Genomic DNA, 25,077 nt, shown 5'->3' on the forward strand with positions numbered 1-25,077 from the left:
ACAGAATTAACATTTACCTTATTTCACTTAATTTTAAATACATTCTAACAAGTTACTTTTTAAAGTTCAACCAATGTCAATTTTACATTCAGAAATAAAGTCAAATGTTTATTTTATTTAATTTTAAAAACATTCTAATAACAAATTACTTTTAAAAGTTCAACCAATGCCAATTTTACATTCAGAAATAAAGTCAAATGTTTATTATAATGTCAATATTTCAACCTACTAAAACTAAAAATATTTTAATTTTTGATTTAAAAAATCCCACGCAAAAGTCCCAAAGGTGCCTTTCATGTTTAAGCTTTAATTAGCAACCACTTTGGTCTCTGACACATATTGCGCAGATATTGAAGCGTTAATATTACTGCAGCTTGATTACAAAAGGCAATGATTAATTTTAAAGCAGACAAAAAAGATATGCCCTGATTACAAAGGAATGATTAAGGCGGAATGTCAGACATTGCACATTTATAGCAGTCTTTGCCATCGTCAAAGGATAAGACTTTGTAAAAGTTTATATTTAGAATCACAGTTACTTTGTACTTTATAATATTCAGTGTTTGCGCCTTGGATACTGGGCATCCCAACTCCAATTGGGCCTAAGACCTTTGGGGCTCACATGCCCAGGGCAAACCTGCCCACCACAGGATGGTCCCAATGAGCCGCCGTAGTTTAAGTTCTCACAGGTAAGACCCGCCCTGAAGCACTGCGTCTAGCCGTAGGGAAGGTTTTGGCCCTGGGTTTTCTTGGCACGTACCATTTTGTTGAAAGACAGAGCACCCTGAGGACATTATCCCTAAAATGAGAGCGGACTCGGATTGAAAGGTTAACTACAGAAATGGCTGCTGCCCAGACGCCCTCAAAAGCCAAGGCCTTGGCCGCCATTTTTATTTGCCGCCAAAGCCAAAAACAAACCCACGGAGGGACAGAGGCCTGGGTCAGGGGTTCCGCCTGGGAAAAAGGCAGACCTTGAAACTGCCCTCTTAGGGCGTGAAGGAGAAAAGCCGGGTTTGTAAACTGTAACGGGAACCAAAGGCTGAGGGCAGGAAGGGGCAGTCGCGGCCAGCGTTCCTAGACCCTCAGACCTCTCAGACCGCGTCCGGCGTCGGCCTCCATCTTCTCGCTGGGCTGGCAACAGAGAGTTAGAGACAGGTCTAGCTGGGAATAGTTCTAGAAGAAGCCATCTTCTTTATTCTGCTTTCCAGGATCCTCAGGGTTGGTTATAAAATATTTAAGGGCGAGAAAAGGATCGCAGGAGCCAGGCCTTGAGATGAGTTTGGAGTCCCTGTTTCAGCACATCATCTTCACCGAGCATCAGGCGGAGGAGAGTCGCCGTTTAATGCGAGAAGGTCGGGGTATTTCTGTTCTTTGCATGGGGCTTTTGTCTTCTGGTGCTGGGTGCTTGGAGGAGAAGGAAATCCCGAAGGCAGTGGTCAGAGCCGTTAGGGGAGCTTGCTTGCCATGCTGAGGGAAAGACAGCTGAAAGGTGGCTTGTCAGACGGCACCAAAATGGGGACTTTAGAAAGATTGATGTGTTTAAAGATTTAATTTTTATTACAGTGAGGTCGGAAATAACCAGATGTCGTGAAAAAATAAAGAAAGCAACGGAGGAGCTGAATGAAGAGAAAATCAAGCTGGAATCTAAGGTATGGAAATGTAGAGCATGCAAACTATCACTTGAAAAAGCCTGCCTTAACTTGACTTTTGGGGGATATTTCACTGTTTAACCAGTTGTCCTTCAAGTAGGAAGCACATTACTCTGTGCTGGCTGTTTTGGTTCCATGGTGCCTGGTGATGTTTAGAGTTCTGAATCCAGTGACACCTTCAGTTCTAATATGAATTTGCCCTAAATAAACTAAGGTAATGAAGAATTCATTGTCCATTTTGTGGGATGGTTAAGGTTTTGAAAGAGCAGAATGTCATTAGAAGAATCATTATTGTACTTATTTAATAAGTAGTTGGTACACTATATACATTTTGAATGATAAATAATTTGTGTGCTATGTTGATAGGACAATTGTATGTAAATTTCAAACAAGCCCCTGCCTTTCGTTTTAAAATTCTCTACCACATTTTAGACATGCCTTGCGTCCAGAGTATACCTTTTCCATTAGCGTTTCTTTTTCCTGCAGCGTTTGTAATGTTCTGTTATTGTAAAAAGAAGCAGGAGAGTCTAATGGCTTCTTGAAGGATGGGTAGAATTTTGAAGAGGCAAACAGAAGGAAGTAGCAGGAGAAAAGCATTCCAGACAGAGGGAGGAGGCAAATATGTGCAACGCATATTGGGAAAGGAATCTAGTCAAAGCCGAGGGCTGATACCTGGGAATAGCAGGAAACCATTGCAAGTTTCTGATCAGGGAGCAGTAGAAGTGGGTTTAGGTAGCCTAGCATGGTGGCGCATGCTTGTAGTTCCAGTTACTCAGGAGGCTAAGGTGAGAAGACAGTTGTTCAGTTTAATGCCAGCCTGGGCAACATAGCCAGACCCTGTCTTAAAAAAAAAAAAAAAAGGTAGCTTTAGGAGGATCTTTCTGAGCTCTGATTGGGAAGATGGGAATAGACAATTAGAAAGCTAAGAACGTTGTTTAAGTGTGCCACAGTGAAGGCCTCGCTATGGGTGGGGACAGAGTTATTCAAAAATATTTATTAAGTACCCAATGATGGACTAAACAAACACTATGTAATATGAAGTCTGTTTGCTTCAAATATGTCTATTTTAACTTATCACTGTGAGGAATTTTCAGTTTTTGGGACTGAAACAGAGAACATTTCTCCATCCGGCAAATTTCAGCTCTTCTTTGAGGTGTTGCTAAAACATCGCCAATAAAGCCTTCCCATAGACATCTTGGTAAAATTTTAAAATTAAACAATGATACATACTTGTATTTGTGTTTGTATACCCCACTATTGTGTGAGCAGCGTATCTGGAATTTTTTCCTTATCCATCTTTTATTCCCACTGCCTGTTATCTAACAGTATATAGTATACAGTAGTGTGTTGAATGAATTAATGAGTACTAATAGTTTGATAGATAATAAGGAGAGTCTTTTGAAATAGGATTTGTAACTTGTTCAGTGAGATCCTACCTGTTTTGCCTGTGAATAGCAGGTAAACTAGCTGCTACCAGCAATGCTGAAAGCTGGTGGTATGGGCAAAACACTAAGAATGTTATGGTGCAATTTTCTTTTTCTTGAAAAAGAATTAAGACACTTTCAGGATTGGTACCTAGAAGCTAATAGAAGTAATGGGCAAAATGGGCAAAACACTTACTGTATGCAGGGGCACTGTTCTAAATGCTTCTCCTGTTAACTCCTTTAATCCTAACGGCAATCTTATGATGAGACCCCATCATTATCCCCTTTTTATGAGTGAGGAAACTGAGAGGTAAATGACTTGTCCACGATATATAATTCAGAAACAAACTGCCATAATGAAAGTAACAATAACAGCATATTTTATTAAAGTAGATTTCTTAAGCTCATTTTAAACATTTTTCTTCGTGATATTCATGTATAATAATATATCTGAAGTTTTGTATCTTGTTTAGGTTGATATTTTTAAAATGTTGCTTGTACAAGTTTTTGTACAAAATGCACTTTTCCTGGATTGGTGAGGATATTGACCTGATATAACATATTTTTTAATGTTACTCTGTAGTATTTTCTTTGTTAGCAAAGTTTTGTCTGCAAATGGAAATATAATTCGTTGATATATACACATACATTAAAAAATGTTGATTCAGTTGTTTTTGCTAGAAAGAAGACAGAGAAAAGGCCTACCATTGTTTAGAAACATTTGTTGAACTTACTAATTAATATAGTTTCATAAGCATGCATTGCTTTTTAACCAGTTCATATATGTGGGTAATAATACATTTGTATCTTACTAATAAAATTAACATATGAGGGTTACTGTTCATACAATACTGATTTATAATTGAAAGAGTTTGATTTATATTATAGTCAAGATGGTATGTATATGTGCATAAAGATTTTAAAAGTGGAATCACAATTATAATGCAAATGACTAATGGGAAGAACTGAAGAACTAATTCTAAATTGATTTTTTGTTTCTTTTATTCTGAGTTAAATATATGTCTGCCAATGACAATGAAAATATATTTACTTGAATATTTGACTTGGCATTTATTGACCCATTTATCAAACAGTAGCAGCACAAGGAGAAGCTATTAATAGAACATAATTTGAATAGAGTAGTGCTTGTGCTATTGTACAGTGATACATTCAGAAAATTTGGGGGGCATTTATTTTGGATGTTGCTTCTGGTCAATAAATGCATTTTGGAAGTACAGTATTCATTTTTTTTCTTTTATGTAAAACCTGGATAGCATGTAATTAGAACTTGAATGATAGCATTTGCCTTGCAGGGCTCAATGAGTCTTTTAAAATATATGGTTGCAAAAATCTCAGGTTATATAGTATGAGTACTTTATGAATTGGACAGCTACACTATGCCTGGTTAGGTTTGGTAATATGAAAACAAAAAAATGAGAACATGCCCTGGATTTGCATTCGTGCTTACCAATACACATAAAATTTCTGATAGTTAAGGAGAAGTTGTATAGTATTGATGACAGGGCAAACCAAAATTAAGGACTCACAGAACATTGGTAGTTTCTTTTAAACGTCTAAAAGAGGTTCTTCTATTTTTAAAAATGGCATATAGTTAAAATTTTGACGTTTAGTTTTTATAAACATATTACATAAAACTCAATATAATGCCATATTCCCTTAACAGGGAGTAAATGGAGAAAAATCTGAGGTTATTTTGTGAATATTTTGTTTACTTTTTCTGTTTCCAGTTTTAACTTGTTGTGTAAACACCGTAACAATAATAAAAGAATATTTCATGAAATTTTAAAGGAAAATTGTATTGAAATAAAAAAGTAACTTAAGCTGGCCCCATTTGCTTCTACTTCTTAACCTCAGTATGTATGTGTTCTTTTTTTTTTAATTGGTAAAAGTTAGGAAACCTCCAGAACAGCAGGCAAAGTCATATCCTTTAGTACCGTATTACCTAGAGAAAGAACAAAATCACAGATTATTATCATTTATAATATTGAAATGGAGTTTTGTAATTGAAGTACTTTTTTCTTTCTTTAAACTTAATAAAAAAATTTAGATCCTACCTAAATTTAATTTTATTGTCGGCAGTTACTCATTCAACAGACATTCATTGAGCAACTGCTAAATCACAGTATGAATACTTGGCAAATAAATTATATAACATCTGTCTTCCTGAATTACAGGATTAACATCAAGCAACTTCAACTATATAAACCTAACTATAAACTCAAAATTTTTGATGTTCTCATTTAAAGAAAAAACTTGTTTCCATTTTCTCTATGAAATTCTATAGAGAAAGCCTTATCACGTTTGTCATGAGTAATTATCCAAAACTGGGAAATAGGCAAAAGAGGTCACTGAGTGTCCTTTGACTATTGTATTAGGCATTGTCCAGTAGCTCACCTGCCTCAGGACAGTCAGGTTTATAGGGGTGTGAACCTTAGTACTGGGCTGTTTATTTCTTGAATATGCCAATCATTCTTTGACCCCAAGGCCTTTGCACTAGCTGTTTCGTCTGCTTGAAATGCTGATTCCCTTAGCTGTTATTCTGTCATGCATGCTCGCTTCATTTAGATCTCTCCCGGTAGAATCATGTGGAACTTTTAGTGCTAACATTAGGACAGCCCCATGCAAATCTTGATGGTTGGTTAGCCTAAGTCTCTGCTCAGTTGTCACTTTAGAGTATTATTCTTAAAGTGTGATCTCTGAGTTTAAAGGGGTCCCCAAGACACTTTCAGGGAGTTTGTAAGGTCAAGCTATTTTTATGATAATACTATACAAAGGTACCATTTGCCATTTTCACTGTGCTAATGCACACATTGACAGTGCAAAAACAGTGGTGAGTAAAACTGTTAGCGCCTTAACACAAATCGAGGCAGTGGCACCAAACAGTACTAGTAGTCATTGTATTCATCACTGCCGTGCACCATCAGTAAGAAAAAAAAAACGCTAGTTTTACTTAATGCTTTGATTGAATTGTCAAAGATATTTTATTGAAACTGATCATTGAGTATATTCATTTTCAATATTGTGTACGATTACATGGGAAGTATACCTAAAGTACTTTTATATTCCAAAGTGCTACGATTGTCTCAAGGGAGAGCATGTGTGCAGTTGTTCGAGATGCAGTATGAGCTAACTATTCTTTTTCTGAAACATCATTTTTACTTAAATAATTGACAGTCAAGTTGTAGTTATTTAGATTTGGGTGTCTGGCAAAAATTTTCTCAAAAATAAATGAAATAAGCCTAAAATGTCAAGGCAAACATCTGACATTGTTCTTATTATTTTGCCAATGATAATATGCAAGCTTTCAAACAAAAATTAGAATTTTGGAGGATTCCTATCTATCTGTCACCATAAGCTTGGCAGCTTCCTGGTACTTAAAGATTTTTCTGGTGACTTGGTTAGTGATATTAATGAATATGAATGTTACTTTTGAAACAGTGTGTTTCAAAATGTTTCAGAATGTTACTTTTGAAAGCATATTATGAAATACATCAACATTTGGAGGATCTGCATAATTCAGGGAAGCAGTAAGTAATGCATAGTTACAAAACTGTGCATAGAGAAAAGGTAGACTCAAAGTGCAATCTAGACCAATGGATTTTATTATAACATAGAATGAAAAGTTCATTGAAATGGTTTCAGATTCCACATTGCAACTAACCTTTAAGGAGCTGCCACATGGGGAATTTTGATATAGTATCAAAGAAGAATATGCACAATCATTTCCAACTACGTATCTGTGCACTCCCTATTCTGCAATTGAAAAACATACTACAAAAGATTGAGTAGAAGTAGATATGAGAGTCCAGCTATCTTCTTTTTAAATTTTTAATTTGTTTTTATTTATTTATTTTTAAGAGACAGAGTGTCACTCTGTCACCCAGATTGGAGCTCCACGGCACAGTAACAGTTCACTGCAACCTCAAAATCCTGGTCTCAAGTGATCCTTCTGCTTCAGCCTCCTGAGTAGCTGGGACTACAGGCCTCTGCCACCCTACCTCGCTAATTAAAAAAAAATTATTTTCTAGAGACAGGGTCTTGCTATTTTGCCCAGTCTTGTCTTGAACTCTTGGCCTCAAGTGATCCTCCCACTTCGGTCTCTCAAAGTTCTGAAATTACAGGCGTGAACCACCAAACCTGGTCCCAGCTGTCTTCTATTAAGCCAGATGTTAATGAGATTTGTAAAAAATCTACGTGCAACTCCTTTTTCTAATTTGCTTTTGTTTTGGAAAGTCATTTTTAAATACAAATGTGGTATTTAAAATGCAATAGGATTATTGTTATTCTTAAATTAATGTTTAAAAATTTTTCAATTTTAATTTTGATACAGAAAATATTTCTAGATATAATTCATGAAAACAAACAAAAAGAAATTCTCAATAATGTTTTAGACTATGAAGAGGTCAAAAGACCAAAAATTTGAGTCCCCCTCTCTGTAGAGGCCCTTCCCTGACCTTCCTGTGTAAAATAGCATTACCATCTCTCCCTATCTCTATGCTGTGTAATACGTACCACCTCTTGGCATGTTTTATATTGATCTACTTATTATTTGTCTCCCTCCAGTGGAATGTAAGCTCCACAAGGGATAGAAATTAATCTATTTTGTTCACTGCTGTTATTCCCAGTATCTAGAACAGTGCCTGAATAATAGTAGGTATTAAACAGACATTTAGTGAATGAATAAATTAATTTAAAATTTTTATCATAGAATTCTATTTTCTGTTTTCCTCTGCCTTGAATTCTACTTGTTTGATTTGATGCCTTTCTTACATGGTGGTAGATTTTCTTATTAACTTTAAGAATTTATTGATTTTATTTTATTGAACCTATCTTTAGAAGAACTTATCTTTCGTGGCTGTTCGACCTATTCCTTTGATAGAAAAGATGTCCTTAAGAAGCAGTTTCACCCCTGCTGCCAGGGCCTCGCAAGTTTTCCCTGTTAAGGACCAGTTTTTAGCTCAGGATTTCTGCACTGTATGGATAAGAGATTTTGAATCTTACACCCATCCACAGATTAGGCTCAGGGTTCAGATTCACAGGATGTGAGTCCTTTTCCACTCACGGCTCAGTGGGATATAGCTCACTTATACGCTGCATCTCTAGGGCAATAGGTGGAGTTTTGCTATCCATCTTTCGTAACTGGCATAGATATTTCTCAATTCCTGACAGTACGGTGAGTCCAGCCCTGGCTCTCTTTGCCTGTGATTTTTGTTCTTATGTGGGCATTTAAAGCCTAATCCCTAATGCCTGTATCCTTTCTGAAAGATGCTCCTGTGGGCTTGAATTTTAACACACCATCCTTACCCTGAGCTGTCTCTTTGTTTCTTGCATGAAGATTTCCCTCTCTTCCTTTTTGTTTAGCTATGTAAATAATATTTTAAATGTAGTTAGATTTTATCTAGCATTTCTCTGTGTTTGGGGTAAAAAGTAAGTCCTTTCTACTTTCACTTTTACTGCCATATTAACCATAATTCTGCACTATAAAATTCTTCAATGCCTCACATTGTCATTCTTGAGTTCTTATTTTTTGTGTGTGTTTTGATGAGTCTATGTAATTGTTTAAGTAATTTTGTAGGAGGAATTTGTGAATAATAGATCTTCTAAGGTATTAATATCTGAAATTTCTGTTATCCTCACACTTGCATGAAAACTTGTCTATACAGAATTACTGAGTCAAACCTTTTTTTTTGCAACATTTTGTGGATCTAGCACTATCATATTCTGAAATTTGTTAATGCAGAAGTATTGAAGTCAACCTCATTTTTAAAAATCCTTTTTTAAGGTAACCTGTTAGGTTTCGTTTTCTTCCCTGATTGCTTTTATGATTTTAAACAATCTGTAATTCCAAATTTGATACAGATATATCTATTTTTTTTTTTTTTTTGGAACAAGGGTGAGCCTTCCATTTTAACCTCAGCTATTATTTCATAGATTTGTTTTCCTTCTTTTTTTTTTTTTTTTTCTGAGACGGAGTCTTGCTCTGGCACCCAGGCTGGAGTGCAGTGGCGCGATCTTGGCTCACTGCAAGTTCTGCCTCCCAGGTTCACACCATTCTCCTGCCTCAGCCTCCCGAGTAGCTGGGACTACAGGCACCCACCACCATGCCCAGCTAATACTTTTCTATTTTTAGTAGAGATGGGGTTTCACCGTGTTAGCCAGAATGGTCTCGATCTCCTGACTTTGTGATCTGCCCACCTCGGCCTCCCAAAGTACTGGGATTACAGGCATGAGCCACCGCGCCCGGCCACATAGAGTTTGTTTTCAATATACCTATTTCTTATAATTTAGAAGGTCTTTTTTCTCTTTTCTCTGAGTTGAGTCCTCCGAAGTCTGGGAAAACTTTGTATACTTTACATCCCTGATTCTATCTTTTGCAGTATTAGTTTAGTTATTTAATGCTCTCTGCAAATTTAAATCATGTGTTGTCTTCTCTTTTTTTAACACTTTAATTTTCTGCGTTTTAAAAAGTCTCAGCTTGTTTTGTTTTATCTTTTTCTGCTATGTCCTTCCTTGCTCTTGTTTACTAGTGGACATGTCTTTGTTTGCATCCTCTTAAGAACAGTAAGTAATTGATTACAATTTTTTTTTCATCCTGTACTCTTCACTGTAATCTTTTGGATAATTCTCCTTATCTCTTCTATTAACAGTGTTTTTCATAGGGTTCATGTTGTTATTCTGTGAGATTTGTTCAGACCTGCAATTTGCCCATAAATGCAATGTATAAATTGTTTTTCGTCCTGTTTTCATTTTCTTGAATACTGGAAGAATCAACTACTTTCTTAGAGCTAAAGCTGATTGACAAGCTGATGTGAGTACCCCCAGCCCAATTTCTAGTGTTGTTGTAGTATAGCTTTACTTGACTGAGATATGATTATTTCTTGCACATGTGCCAGGTTTTCTTATTTGTTGAGGAAGATGTATGGTTTAAAGAATGTGCGACATTGTGTAGTTCTTCCATTAAAAGAAGTGCATGAATAAACATGTTCTACCTCAGCATCCCTTTGTTTTATATCCTAAAATGTGTGGTGATAGGTAAGGTAAGGTACTGCCACCTGACTTGCCAAATACACAGAAGTTATGTTACTTTAAAGTTGCTCCCCAGGAAGAGTCTTTCAGATTAAAAAGTATTACAAAATGTTCTTGACCGGTCAGTATTTGTGCTTTGCTCATCTTTCCCTAATCAGATTACCCTTTCACTGAGATGGGCAGCTTTGGAGGAATAGGAGTTTTATTTGAGGAAAAGAGGAATAATAATTTTTGCAGTTTAGGGGTTATTTTGAAAAGAGTTGACTTTGGACTTTGGAACAAGAGGTGAGTTCTGAAAAGGTGAGTGGAAAGGATCAAAGGCAACTGGCGACAACAGTTGTGCCTGTGAGCTCATGCTGATAGGAAGACTTTCTCATGTAGGCTTTGCTGCATATATGGTCTCATGGATTGTTACTGCCTGAATTAATATTTCAAGATAAGTTGAAAGGCTGTATACCTTACTTCCCTTTGTTCAGATGAGTTCCATGATTTCAAATATAGTCTAATTTCTTCTGGTTAAAAATTCCTCCCAAAAGAGACAGAGGAAGGAAAGGGAGAGATGTGACCACCACAGTGAGCAAATGGATCAGATTATTACTCTAAAATATTCCTTTCATTCTGAGGTCCTGCTTCTCCCCATCTTTACTGAGATTTCTTGCTTATGTTCCTACTGGAAGAGTGGGTTTTATTCCTGCGAAATTCTGAGACCTTCTACCATTGTATTTGGTAAACATGCAGTAGATTACTTTTCAAAATTAAAATAGTTTTATTGTTTTAACTCTTTATAAAAGTAGTGTTTATTTATTGCAAATTATTCCAAAAATAGAAATTGGCAAAAAGCAGAGTGAAAATCACCTATAATTCCACCACACAGTTAACATTTTCATAGGCTTTCTTTCAAAATTGTTTAAATGCATTTATATTTTTCTTAAATAATTTGCTTTTTTCTATTTACTGTAACCTAGACATTTGAGCAAATATATATATATATATAAGCAATTTTAATTGCTGCATAGTATTCCATTATATGGTATACTATATTTAACTAATTTCCTAGTGATAAGTATTTACTATTGTATTAATAAATTACTATTTCTTTCTGTCATCATTGCAGTGATAATTGTATACGTACATCTTTGTGCACTTATCCTAGCTTTTTAGGGTGAAGCCTTAGAAATCAAATTGCTCTGTCAATGGGTCTGTAATTTTTAAGGCTTTGATTATTTTTAAATTGTCCTCCAGAAAAGTTGTTCCAATGTTATTCTCACAGTTTTACTACTCATACACTAGAAATTAATATGTTTTATAAATATAAAAATGACATCTTTTTAGTTTTAATTTGAATTTTTTAACTTAGTATTTTTAATTTGTATGTATATTTACCTATTTCTATCCTGTTCTAGTCTTTTCTGGTTGGCATCTAGCTTTTTATTACAGATATTCTTTCTTTATCATTTGTTGCAAACTTTATTATTTGTATCTTGGCTTTTTATGACATGATTTCTAGTAAAAGTTTAGAGTTTTGTGTTGCTAGAATTTTTAATGTTTTAGTTTCTGAATCCATTCTAGGCTTGGGAAAGCCTGTCCCATTGCAAGATTTTAAACAGTATCTTTTTCTAATACTTTTATAGTGGTTTTCTTTTTTTAAATATTTTAAAGAAAAATGTTGTCACCTGAGTAAATGTCACATGTTCCCCATTGATGAGACATACACTGTCTTTATGATACAGTGGTATGCCTGTGCATGTGTATGTCGATACTTGTATCTGTGTTATATATTCTATACTACTTTATTAATCTATTTGTTTTGGCACCAGTGTATTATTGGCTTAAATATATTAGCTTTAAAATATCTTTGACTCTCTGGAAGGGTAATTTCTTTTTCAGAATTTTCCTGATTCTTTTCGTGGTTTATATTTCTGGATAAATTTGAAAATCATTTTGTCAAATTAAAAAAGAACCAAAATCATTGGAATTTTCATTAAGATTGCACTAATTTCATGTTGTAATTTATGAAGAATTGATGTCTTTATAAGTCTGAGTCACATTTAAGAATATAACATATTTTGCTGTTTATTCCAATTTTCTTTTATGTTCCTCAGTAGAAGTTTTTCATACAGGTCTCAGATATTTCTTATTTGTGTATTTTGTCTTGGTTTTGCTGTCACGAATGGGATATTTTCCATGCTTTTTTCTGTTTGTTGTTGGTAACTAGAATAGATTTTGGTATTTATTTTGTTAATAGCTTCTTTACTAAACCCTTTTCTTATCTCTTCACAGTTTATCTATATATTTTCTTGGATTAATATATAATAATGGGGCCAGGTGCGGTGGCTAACACCTGTAATCCCAGCACCTTGAGAAGCCTAGGTGGGTGGATCACCTGAGGTCTGAGTTCGAGACCAGCCTGGCCAACATGGTGAAACCCTGTCTCTACTAAAAATAGAAAAATCAGCCAGGTATGGTGTGTGCCCCTGTAATCCCAGCTACCCTGGAGGCTGAGGCAGGAGAATTGCTTGAATCCATGAGGCAGAGGTTGCAGTGAGCCAAGATCGTGCCACTGCACTCCAGCCTGGGTGACAGAGTAAGACTCCATTTCAACAACAACAAAAATATTTATTTGTATATAATATTTAATATGTATAAATATATGTATTATAGTTTATATTATATATAATAGTATGTGGTATATATTATATGTGATATTATATATATTATATATGGTACATATGTAATAATAATAAGGCCACTGTGGCTGGAATGGGGCAAGTGAGGAGGTGACAGGAGAGGTGGCTGGAGAGGGAGTGAGGAGGTGAAAATCAGGTAAAGCCTTATAAGCCATTGTCAGGCGGTTATTTCCTTCCTTACTAACTATATTAGGATTACTATGTCATAGTAAGTTATTCTTTAAGCATTGCCTCTGTGATTTGGAAAAGTATGAAGAGAGATCTTTTTTATAAAAACCTTAATGTCTGCTATCAATACAATATTCATTAATGTACCTTAGTATTTAGAATGTCTTTTATCATATAGTCATAATAATGGTATATTTTTCCCAATTGTTGTGATTTTAGGAATGTGAAATTTTCTACATAACTCTTAGTTTTTTAAAATGTAAAGTTGCCTATTATGCTATGGGGCAGAGTATTTAATCAGCAAAATGTCAGTTCCTCAAGGCTGAGGTTATTTTTAACAACACCAACCACAACAAAGAGGACCTATGTACTTTGCTAGCTTGGACCCTAACATTAATTTTAAATCCTCAGTCATTTTCAATTTTTAAGTTCTCCTGGCAGAAAAATACCTAAAGGCACCCAGGCAGCAAGAGTAGTGAAAAGTCACAAATCATGGCTTTGCTGGAAACTGACCTAGTTGACCAGATAAGTCAGCTCACTGGGAAAACTATAAGTGCCATTAAAAAATCAAATATCCCAAGAGGAATAAAACAAGGAAAGGAAAAACAGTCTTTATTGCTGAGAGAAGCAGAATTAACCAGGGAGTTGGCACTACTGTAAATTAGAATTTCCCAAAACAGTAATATTTTCTGACAAAGCTTGGCTGTTTGATTCCAGATTCTAGAATATAACTTTTTTTTTTTTTTTCTCTTTTTAGACAGTTTCACTCACATTGCCCAGGCTGGAGTGCAATGGCACAATCTTGCCTCATTGCAACCTCTGCCTCCTGAGTTCAAGAGATTCTCCTGCCTCAGCCTCCTGAGTAGCTGGGATTACGGGTGCCCCCACCGACCTGGCTGATTTGTAGAGGGAGGTTTCACCATGTTGGCCAGGCTGGTCTCAAAACTCCTGACCAGGTGATCCGCCCGTCTCAGCCTCCCAAAGTGCTGGGATTAGAGGTGTGAGCCACCGCACCCGGCCTATCACTTTAAGGCTATATGCAAATATATTTTTTCATTTCTAGTAGGAGATTAGATAGAAATGAAAAAGAAAATTTTATCACTGTCATTAGGAACTTCCCACCCTTTTCTTTATATTGTCTGTATTCTTTTGGGATCTTAGTAGATAACTTAGGACACAGAAGCAATGGATTTTTAAGTTTTTATTTACTATAAAATAAATGGTTCAAGCTACATAGACATAAAATATGCCTTAGTTCAAACCTGACTCAGATATGTTTAGAAATATTTTTATATCACACTCTAACATTTTATGTATTATCTCCCCAACTCTGATCTCTACCCATTACCTTTATAACAAAAAAGAGGTAAGAGGATTTTCTGATGATTATTTATTCATCTTTTGATCCTATCAATACATTCAGGGTTATATTTGGAATATTTACTTAAATTTTACATATCAGTAGATTTAGTTTTCAAACACAGGAACATAAAAAATAAATCAGTTGGGACAACAATAAGAACAAAAAGAACCATCTGAAACATTCTACGAATAGGAGACTATGAAAAGCTCTTTTATTTCTGAAGAGTTAGTAACTTATACTTAACAAGGAGGAACTGGGCAGATTCAAGTTTTTTTTTTTTGTTTTCTTAGTTCCACTAAAATATAAAGGCAATGTATTAACAATATAGGCCTTATCTAGCTTCTGCAACCTTGATCTATTGATGTCCTTAACAATGGGAAGCAGTATATTATAGGCCTCTATTCTTGTCCTTCCTGACTTTAACTTTCCCAAACTCCTGCCGCTTTCTCCATCATTCTACTTCTCATACTTACCAAGACTTTTTGTATTAACATTTTTTAACCATAGATCCTATGTAAATTTGAAGATTAATGTACCATAATCTTTCTGTAATTATTGACTCTCTGGGCCTCTTTAGATCTGGATTAAAAGAGGCAAATATGGAAGTAAATGATAAAGACGGAAGGTAAGACAAAAAGGGAATGAAGAGGAGATAAACTAATACTAAAAATAAAAATAAGCAGAGAACTTAAAATGGATGATTTATATAAAATTTTAGGGAAGAGGAAAATTATGGCTATGCCCTTTTTATAAATCTTTAGAACAGCTGTCTACTTTTTAGTTTTTGGTATATAGATTTCATTTTTTAGGTAATGGTAAAATATTCTGGTTAAGTGCCAATATGTCACCTAGCTCTTCTTAATATTGGTTATTCTCCCTTTTAAGGAAGAAGATATGGGCTCAGTGGTAATTTAAGCTCTTAATCATTGATAGCTGAAACATAGCACCTTAATTTCTGAGTCCTTAACATAAGGCTTTTCTGAATTTGAATAATAGATTTGCTTAAGTCTGATTTAGAAATTTGTTAGTTTAATAAGTAATATTTTCCTGGTTTTTGAGTTCTAGGTTTGGCATAGGTCTTTTACAACAGACCAGTGGTATACATGGACTTACAATTCATGAATTGTGTTTCTAAAGGGCATCATACTTGAAATACCTTAGTAGATTAAACCTGCGTTTATCCAGCTCGTTATTTGGTCTTTAAAGCATTTTTTGTGGACATTCCTGGGCAATGTCCACAACAGTAACTCAGAGTTAGGTATATACTGCGAACACCCTTCTCAGTAAGCTCGGGTGGATCTAGGATTTGGTAATTTCCTTAAATGTTTATTAAACTTACATATTTTCAACTCATTATCACACCTTGAAGTCCCTTTTTAGCTCTAGAATTACCTTTTCATTACTTTGAAGTAGTTCTGACGTTTCCATGTTAACATCATGATTTAGAAGAAAGAAAGGCAGAAGACCTGGATTTTAATCCTGGATTTGCCTCTAATTAGTTATACAGCCTTTGTTAAGGTGTTTAACTTCTCTGGACCTCATTTTATTCTCATTTACTTAATAAGTATTAAATAGTCACGAAATATATTTTATTCTAAATAAATGTGGTGGATTTCAAGATCATACTGTAGTTTACCCTTGTTATAAATTTCTACATTATTTTATAGATTTGGACATACGTTTTCTAATTTCTGTCTTCTGAGACAGAAAATACTAACCACCCTATTATTCCTTCCCCTAATCTTTAAAATATGATCTCAGTTCCTTTGATTATGTGAATTGTACCTCTCTAATCTTTCTCTGTTGATGCCTTTCTTAAAATCGGGTTAATGAAAACAGTACCAAGTACTGAAGACATGGGCAGATGGGCTACGATCTTACATAAATGTAAGATCATATTTTCTGTTTTATTTCAGCTACTTTTTAAATGTCAATATTTCTAGGACGTTTTAGCCATAATATTTCAAACTGTCTCTTAAGCCAGCCCTTTTGCCTCTGGACTAGACTATTTCTAAGCTCTTTACTATTCAATATCTTCTGGGACAGAGATTTCACAACCTGTCTCTCACCTTGAGGAAGTTCTTATAACTACCATAAATCTTGCTTTCTGCAATTTAAGTTGAATTTATATCCTTTTTCTTTTCTCTATAGAGATGGGAACAGACCCAAACTGGAAATGATGCTTTCTTATGAGGGCTAGCACTGAACATAGTAGAAAAATTACAGTATTTCCAGTCCAGCATCATTTTTAGTTTTTATATATTAAAGCTTCCTGACTTCGTTTCAATATTCATCTCTCAGGAGATGTTATTTTTTAAGGTCCAAATGAAATAACAGTTGCATGTCTAACATTAATGTTTATTATACCCTTTGCTACTTAGAACCAAATGAAGTATTAAAATAAAAAATGAGTTCTCAAAACCCATTTGATATAACTATAATAATGGGACTGGGTTTTTGCCTCTGCTTTCTAGATTTTATCTTATTATTTTATTAGTCATATTATGTACATGATTTATTCATTCATATATTCCTTATAATCTGTGAAAATAGAAACTTGTTATTTAAAAACAAACAGTCTTAAAGCAGATTTCAATGTGTGTATTGAAAAAGTTTTAGTACCTAAGCTAAGAATTTTTCTAGGTATTGAGAGGAAAAAGAAAGCACATTCTCTGCCCTTGAGGAGCCTATAGTCTTATTGGGGGAAGAGATTATAAAATTGTAACTATAAAGTACTTACAAAATAATACAAGATAGTGTATATAAAATAAGATGTTTGATGCTGATTTTATTTTGCATTTTAAAGATTAATACAGAATATATTTTATACTAGACAAATCTGTTACCTAAGGCACTCTAAAATGTCTAATTAATTGTTTTATTCTGATTTCTATTTTTGTACTTCGAAGGTTCAACAGTTTTTTGAAAAATCCTTCCTCTTACAGCTTTTGAAAACTCATGAAAATGCCTTAGAAAAACAGTACAGTGAAATTACAAACCACAGGAATATGCTTCTTCAAACCTTTGTAAGTTTCCAGCCACCTAGAAAAATCTATTACACTAATTATGTAAAAAAGTTTTCAAATATACTTAAGTATGCTTTTAGAAAATTATCCATGTGCATATTAGCAGGTAGTCCTGCTCAGATACAGGAAAGTATTAAGTGCTATTTACAACCAGTTGGTAGAGTAATACAGTTTGAAAGAAGTGTATGGGCAGGGATGTAATATAGCAATTATTTGCAGTTGTAATAAGCACAAAAGAAACAGTGGAACTGATTTGAATTGCTCAAGCATTGAGACTTTGGATAAAATCCTTTTGAAAGGCAGAAAGTTTCACACTTTAGGCATATTTATGGATGTGGCTAAAAGGATGGATATTGTTAATATTTTTTTATTAACTCAGAGCCAACAGCCTGAGCAATAGTTTTGAATGACAGTGCCAATTTAGAAATATGACTTGTGATTAATTGACATTTTAAAGAAAATACATTTAAAGATATTAAAAATACATATCTGAAGTCAGAACCAACACTTGGTGGTTTGAAATGACATGGCCACTTTGAAAATGTGGCTTAAAATTGATTGACATAGCTTAGAAAAATATGGTGATGTTTAGATTCTAGCATTGTCAAAGAGTTTAGGTTTTTGCATTGTCCACAGTTTTTGAAAATTCTTATTTCTCCGCCATGTTGATACTTCATAAAATGTAAACTATTATTTAAAACTGATTTTGAAGTGAATATATAATTTTGCCTTCATCATGCACATTTTAAAAGGTTTTCTTGGCTATCCTTATTTGTTTGTTTGTTTGTTTTCCTGTAAGGCAGTAATTCCTTTAAGTGTAGATTTTAAATTTTTCAGTTTGGCCATTTAATTACTTTACTCTCCAGTTTTATGTTATAATTATAAAATGTAATATTATTCTGAATTTTAATACACAAATAACAGATATAATGATGAGTGGTAGGATATCTTACCTCAATAAATCTCCCCAAACTTTAAGGTTAAATCTTTCATCTGAAGATAGTTGTTACTATATAATAGCTTCAGTTTTTTATTAATATTACTATGAGAAAAAACATTTTTGCCATAATACCAGGAAGTATAATTATGTACTTTCATTGTTAATAATTCCAAAAGATTATATTTTAAATAATTCAGGAAAAATATTATTACAACTAACACCTATATTTGATCTTTTATTTATGTTTTTCAGGAGGCTATAAAGAAACAAATGATAGAGGAGGAAGACAAATTTTTTAAGGAAATTACAGACTTTAATAATGAGTATGAACTAACAAAGAAAAGAGAGCTTTTGATGAAAGAAACTGTCAAGATTGAAATATCTGACTTAGAAAACCAAGCAAACATTTTGAAAAGTGGTATGAATAAATATTATCACCTCATTTGTCTTGCATTAATGAAAATAATTTATTTTGAATGAATGAATTTTCCAAAAATTTAACTTTTTCATGAGCAAATTGGGTTACTGCATAGCGATTCTTTTACTTTAATTGATCTAATGAAGAATGTATCTTCTATTGTGAGCAGTTTCAAATGATTTAGAAGTAAATGTGACATGAGCATTTGGTCATTCATTTAATAAATAAATATCTATTATGTGATAGGCACTGTTCTAGGTCTTGAAGGTATAAAAGTAAACAGTGGAGGAAGAAAATATGTAAGCAGACATTTACAGCACATTGTGATGGAAGCTACAGTAGGGGTTAGGATTGGCGCCATAATCCTCCAACAATCCAGTATAAGCTAGGAAATAAGTTTACACAGTGGAGTGCAGAGAGTTTTATTTCAGGAACACTAGTGGTAAGGTTTGGGTCTGTGTCCCCAAGCAAATGTCATGTCAAATGGTAATCCTTAATGTTGGAGGTTGGGCCTGGTGGGAGGTGATTGACTCATGGGGACAGATTTCCCCTTTGGTGCTATTCTCAAAAGATTGAGTGAGTTATCATGAGATTTGGTTCTTTGGAAGCATGTAGCACCTCCTGCTTCTCTGTGTTCTTCCTACTCTGGCCATGTAAGATGTTCTTGCTTCCCCACCGCCTTCCACCATGATTTTAAGTTTTCTGAGGCCTCCCTAGCCATGCTTCCTCTGTAGCTTGCAGAACCATAAGCTAAGTAAATCTTTCTACTTCTTTTTTTTTTTTTTTTTATGAATTACCCAGTCTCAGGTAGTTCTTTATAGTAGTGCAAGAATGAACTAATATAACATACAACTAGTATGTGGGTTATTGCAGTCTTTGATGAGATCCTGAATAAAAGCAGTTGCCAAATAGGGAAAGTCAAGGATAAATCAGTTTTCAAACCTCAGAGATTCTATTATAGCGTTAGTTTAACATCTAGTATTTCCTCATCTAAACTAGGTTCAATTGCACATGAGGCTCCTTGGATGTAGTTCTTTATGTAACTCCTTGAGTACATGTCCTCTTGATCTGAAGACCTTAACCAAAGAAACAGTTGCCCTTCACATTCCCAATATACTATGGTGAGATAGGCATAGGATAATCACTAGCAATACTTCTGTTCAGAAAGCGGAAAAACTGGAGTCATTGTTACATAGCAATTCTGAAATTGAGCCAAGCAAGTACTGGACATTCTTTGATTAGGACTCAGTCATCCTCCCACCTGGGAATGATTCCCCATTACTCTTGGTACCACTCTTTGTGCTCCTATTTCCCTTCTCTTGTCATTCCTTTTTTTTTTTAATATACATATTAAATATATATATATAAAACATAGCTTGTGTTTTTATATATATATTAAATATATATATAAAAGATAGCTTGTGTTTGCAATTGTCCTTCTCTGCCTACTTCCATTCTGTAAAAGTTGGGTATCATTCTTTTTTTTACTGCCTCTGTCCATTTCAGTCCAAGCTCACTATGTTTATGTAAATACGGTTCTCTTAAAAACTTTGTGGGTCTCACATGAATCCTACTGAGGCTCATTTCATTAGGGAAAAGCCACAACTACAAATCTCTTTGAGATAAGCCCTTTTATACTTTGGCCTTCTGCTAAAACTACTGAGACAATATTCTTAAACTTCTTGGCCCTATATGGCTCTGTAGTTTGACTGAATGGCCCTATAGTTTGACTGAATGGTTCTCTGAGGCATCACCTTGGATTTTTCTGAGGTCTTAGGAAAGGGTTTTTAATTTACATGCTAGATTTAGTCTTTATGATTTCTTAAGAATATTGGATTTTTTCTTTACCCTCAAGACATTTCTTAGTCGTGAGAATGAAGGCAGGGAGGGCATCTTGTAGAAAAGCTACCAAAGTTGTTTATTTTAATTCCAAAACAACCATTAAGGAAATAATCCAAAAACAAATAGCTAAAAGGACAATATAGAAATTAGAAAGACAGCCTAAAATATACATTTAATCTGAAAGACAGTGGGAAAGGGAAAGAGAGGAACAAAAACACAGAGAACAGACAGAAAACTAATAGTAAAATGATACAGTTGAATCCATTTACAATAGTGCATCACTTTAATAATGGGGATATGTTCTGAGAAATGCATTCTTAGTCACTATCATCGTGTTAACATCATAGATTGTACTTATACAAACCTGGATGGGATGACCTATTACACACCTGGGCTATATGGTATAGCATATTGCTCCTAGGCTATAAGCCTGTACACAATGTTACTTATACTGTAGGCAGTTGGAACACAATGGCAAGTATTTGTCTACCTAAACATATATAAGTCTAGAAAAGGTACAGCAAAAATGCAGTATAAATGATTTTTTAAATCTCTGTAGGGCACCTTTATAGGGTATTTACCATGAATGGAGCTTGTAGAACTGGAAGTTGCTCTGGGCGAGCCAGTGAGTGAATGGTGTGTGAATGTAGAGGCTTAGAACATTACTGTACACTACTGTAAACTTTATAAACACTGTGTATTTAGGCTACACTAAATTTGTAGAAAGAATTTTTCTTCAAAAGTAAATTAACTTCAGCTTACTGTAACTTTTTTACTTTACAAACCTTTTATTATTTTTGACTTCTAATAACACTTAGTTTAAAACACATATTGTATGAATATATAAAAAATTTTTTCTTTATATCCTATTCTATAACTTTCTTCTATCTTAGAAATTATTTTTTTACTTAAAAAAAAAAAAACCTGAAACACAAACATGCACATTAAGCCTACACAGAGTCAGGATCATCAATATCACTGTCTTCGACCACTACATCTTGTCCCACTGGAAGGTCTTCAGGGACATGGAACTATTATCTCCTATGAGAACAATGCCTTTGTATATGGAAATACAAATGACTTACAAAAGTCAAAACAATTTTTAAAAGAATAAAATTTAAGGATTTATGTTCTGTGATTTCAAAATAGACTAAAATTCTATAGTAATCAAGGTAACATGTCACTGCCTTAAAAACAGGCATATAAATAGCTGGAACAGAAGAGAGTCCAGAAATAGAAATGCATGTTGTCAACTGGTTTTCAACAAAGATGGAAAGGCAGTTCAGTGGGAAAAGGAAAGTCTTTCCAATAAGTGGTGCTAGAAGAATTGGACATCCGTTCCAAAACAATGATCCTTAACTCTTCACACCATATTGTAAATTAACTCAAATTAGGCATACACCTAAACACAAAAGCTAAAATTATGAATTTCCTAGAAGAAAACATAGGAGAAAATCTTTTCCATCTTGGAATAGGCAATGATTTCTTAGATGGGACACAAGAATCATGAACCGTAAAAAGAAAAACAGACACTTAAGAAAATTAGAAGACAAACAACAGTCTTGGAGAGAATATTTGCACTAATATATCTTCCAATGTACTGTTACCCAGAACATAATGAACTCTAACAACTTAAAAAACAAGAAGGGCAAAAAGCCAATTATAAAAGGGAAAAAAGTTGAACTTCACAATAGAGTACTAATGACCAATGAACATGTGAAAAGATAACATCTTTAGTCATTTGGAAAATACAAATTAAAACGGCAGTGATATATCACTGTATATCCACTTAATTAAAGTTAAAAAGACTGACCATACCAAATGCTGATGAGAATGTGGAGCATCTGATACTCATATGGCAGTGATGGGAATGTAAAATGAATGGTACAATCACTTTAGAAAATTGTTTTGCAGTTTCTTAACAAGCTAAATGTATATTTACCAAACAACCCAGCCACTCCACAATGAGATACTCCAGAGAAATGAAACCTATATCCTAACATTTTTACAGTTTCATTCACAGTAGTCAAAACCTGAACATAACTTAAATGTCCATTAAGAAGTGAATGGTTTGGGAGGCTGAGGCGGGCAGATCACAAGGTCAGGAGTTCAAGACCAGCCTCGCCAACATAGTGAAACCCTGTCTCTACTAAAACTAAAAAAAAATTAGCCAGGCATGGTGGCAGGTGCCTGTAATCCCAGCTACTCGGGAGGCTGAGGCAGGAGAATGGTATGAACCTGGGAGGCAGAGGTTGCAGTGAGCCAAGATCGTTCCATTGCACTCCAGCCTGGGCGACAGAGTCAGACTCCATCTCAAAAAAGAAAAAAAAAAAAAACCCAGAAGTGAATGGTTAAAATTGACATACCTGTGGAACGAAATACTTGGCAGTAAAAATGACTAATTCTACTGGCACACTACGTGGACCCATTTCAAAATAATATGGTGATTAAAAGGAGCTAGACACATGCAAACTAATCTACAGTAATAGCAAGCGGAACAGTGGTTGCCTGGGTCAAAATGGATGAATGTGAAGGGTCACAAAGAATCTTTGGGGTTGATAGAAAGGTACAGTTCCTTGCTTGTGGGCATTTCATAGGTGTCAGTGACTGTCAAAAGTCATGAAATTGTATGCTCTAAATGAATATACTTTATGTAAGTTATTCCTCTATAAAATTAAGAAAAAAAAGTCCCTGATATCACAAATACTATAGGAGCCCTCTAGTTTGGTTCCCTTTTTCCAGAAATACGGATTTATTTTAAAAGATTTGTTTTCAGAGTACCTGATATTGTTGGTTTTTTATTCTTTCAGAAAGTCTGTTTCTAGATATTTCATAACATTTTCATATAAAACTTTAATCTCCTTAATAGCAGGGACTTTATTTTGATTAATGTGCTGGCCCCAACAATATGAATGAGATAATAATAAATCGATGACTGCTTCAAAAGGAGAAGCACAAGATGATATGAGAACACATATAAGTAGACTTAAAACTGGCTAGGAAGTTAAGGAAGATTTCCCTGAACAAGTTGCCTTCAGACTGAGGTCTGAAGAATGATACTGATTAGCCAAGTGAGAGATTTGAGTATAGATGTCAGTTAGATAGTTGTAATTTAAGTCAAGAGCTCAGAGATAGTTCTGGGCTAGAGCTATTACATTTTGGGACTCACCTAGAGAGAATTTATTGAAAGAAAATGGACAGTACACTGCAGAACCTCAGGATTTTCAAAAACGTGAGTGAAGAGTCTAAGAAAGCTTCATGAAAGATGGGCGGGAGCTGACGTTACCTAGAGAGAGAGTATTTGAAGGCATGATCAGCCCATGTTGATTGCTGCTGAACTATCAACTAGAATAAGGACTAAGAAGCAGCAATCGGAAGTCACTGGTGGCCTTCAGGAAAAGGAGCAGATTGAGATAATAAGCAGGGCAAAAGACAAATTATAAGGAGTTGAGCAGAAGGAAGAGCAGAAATGGGATATCTATTAATAAAATTCATTATATTAATAGATTACCATTGGAAAAGCTTGTGATTGTTTTAAAAAAGGCGATGTAGGGGGAAGGAGGGAAAAATGGTGGAGGAGAGGTGAAGGGAGAGGAAGGAGAGAGAGCGAGCTTCAAACTGGCATCATGATTAACAGTGAAACTCTAGAAGTATTTCCATAACAGTAATAAGGGAGGGTATCCAATATCATCACTGTTATATAACAGTGTTCTAAAAGTATCAGACTATAAAATTAGATACACAGTAAATATTGGAAAACAAAGACAAAATTGCCATTAGTTGAAGCTGATATAACTTGATTTCACTGGGTTTTGTATGTGTAGTTGTATCCTCTACCATTCTTCCCTCCCTCCCACTACATCTCCTTTTTGAGACGTTCGTATTTCCAACTGTCATCTATTAATGTAATGAATTTTATTTAGATATATCCTATCACTAACCTTACTTAGCTGTGCACTCTTAGTCTTCTAATGTATTACTAAATTTTATTTGATAATATCTTCTTTAAGATTTTGCATCAGTATATGTGAGATTAATCTTTGTGTGTATATTATGTTGATTTCACAAAAAGCATACTGAAGCTTGCTTCTTTCTCTGCTTGGAAAAATGCACATACTATAATTACCTATTCCTTCAAAGTTCAAAAAAATTAACCTATGAAACTGTTTGTGGCAACTCTTCTTGGTGGTGGTGGTGGTGGTGGTGGTGGTGGTGGTGGTGGTGGTGGTGGAGAAATAAGTTGTTCAAATTTTAAGCAGATATTAGAGCTGTTGACTTCCCAGAGCAGTTTAGCTTCCATTTGTCTTCTTACCTGTCAGTGTTTGCTCTTCCATTCCCACTTCTAATTTGTGCCACATCTGTTATTTTCTGACACTTGACTTTTCTCCTCTTTCTTCCTTCATTCTGACCTTGCCCACTGAGCTTTTAGCCCACAACTGTGATTATTAGTCAGCCAGTTTCATTGGTTTTGAATAATCTCCATTTTTAACTTCATAGCTATTTTTATATTAAT

At 34.5% G+C, this 25,077-nt stretch overlaps 1 protein-coding gene across 1 annotated transcript in view; it reads left to right on the plus strand.

The window, feature by feature from the left end:
- Positions 1-688: 688 nt before the first annotated feature.
- CCDC172 (coiled-coil domain containing 172) overlaps positions 689-25,077 on the plus strand; it is a 55,705-nt gene continuing 31,316 nt past the window's right edge. The window contains exons 1-5 of the mRNA XM_025397443.1: positions 689-874; positions 1,209-1,352; positions 1,564-1,649; positions 17,248-17,364; positions 18,557-18,722. Of these exons, the coding sequence (XP_025253228.1) occupies positions 1,274-1,352; positions 1,564-1,649; positions 17,248-17,364; positions 18,557-18,722 (448 nt within the window). The 5' untranslated portion in view covers positions 689-874; positions 1,209-1,273. The remainder of the gene's footprint in view (positions 875-1,208; positions 1,353-1,563; positions 1,650-17,247; positions 17,365-18,556; positions 18,723-25,077) is intronic.

The sequence above is a fragment of the Theropithecus gelada genome, chromosome 9 (assembly GCF_003255815.1).
Source record: "Theropithecus gelada isolate Dixy chromosome 9, Tgel_1.0, whole genome shotgun sequence".
In the NCBI taxonomy this organism is placed as follows: Eukaryota; Metazoa; Chordata; class Mammalia; order Primates; family Cercopithecidae; genus Theropithecus; species Theropithecus gelada.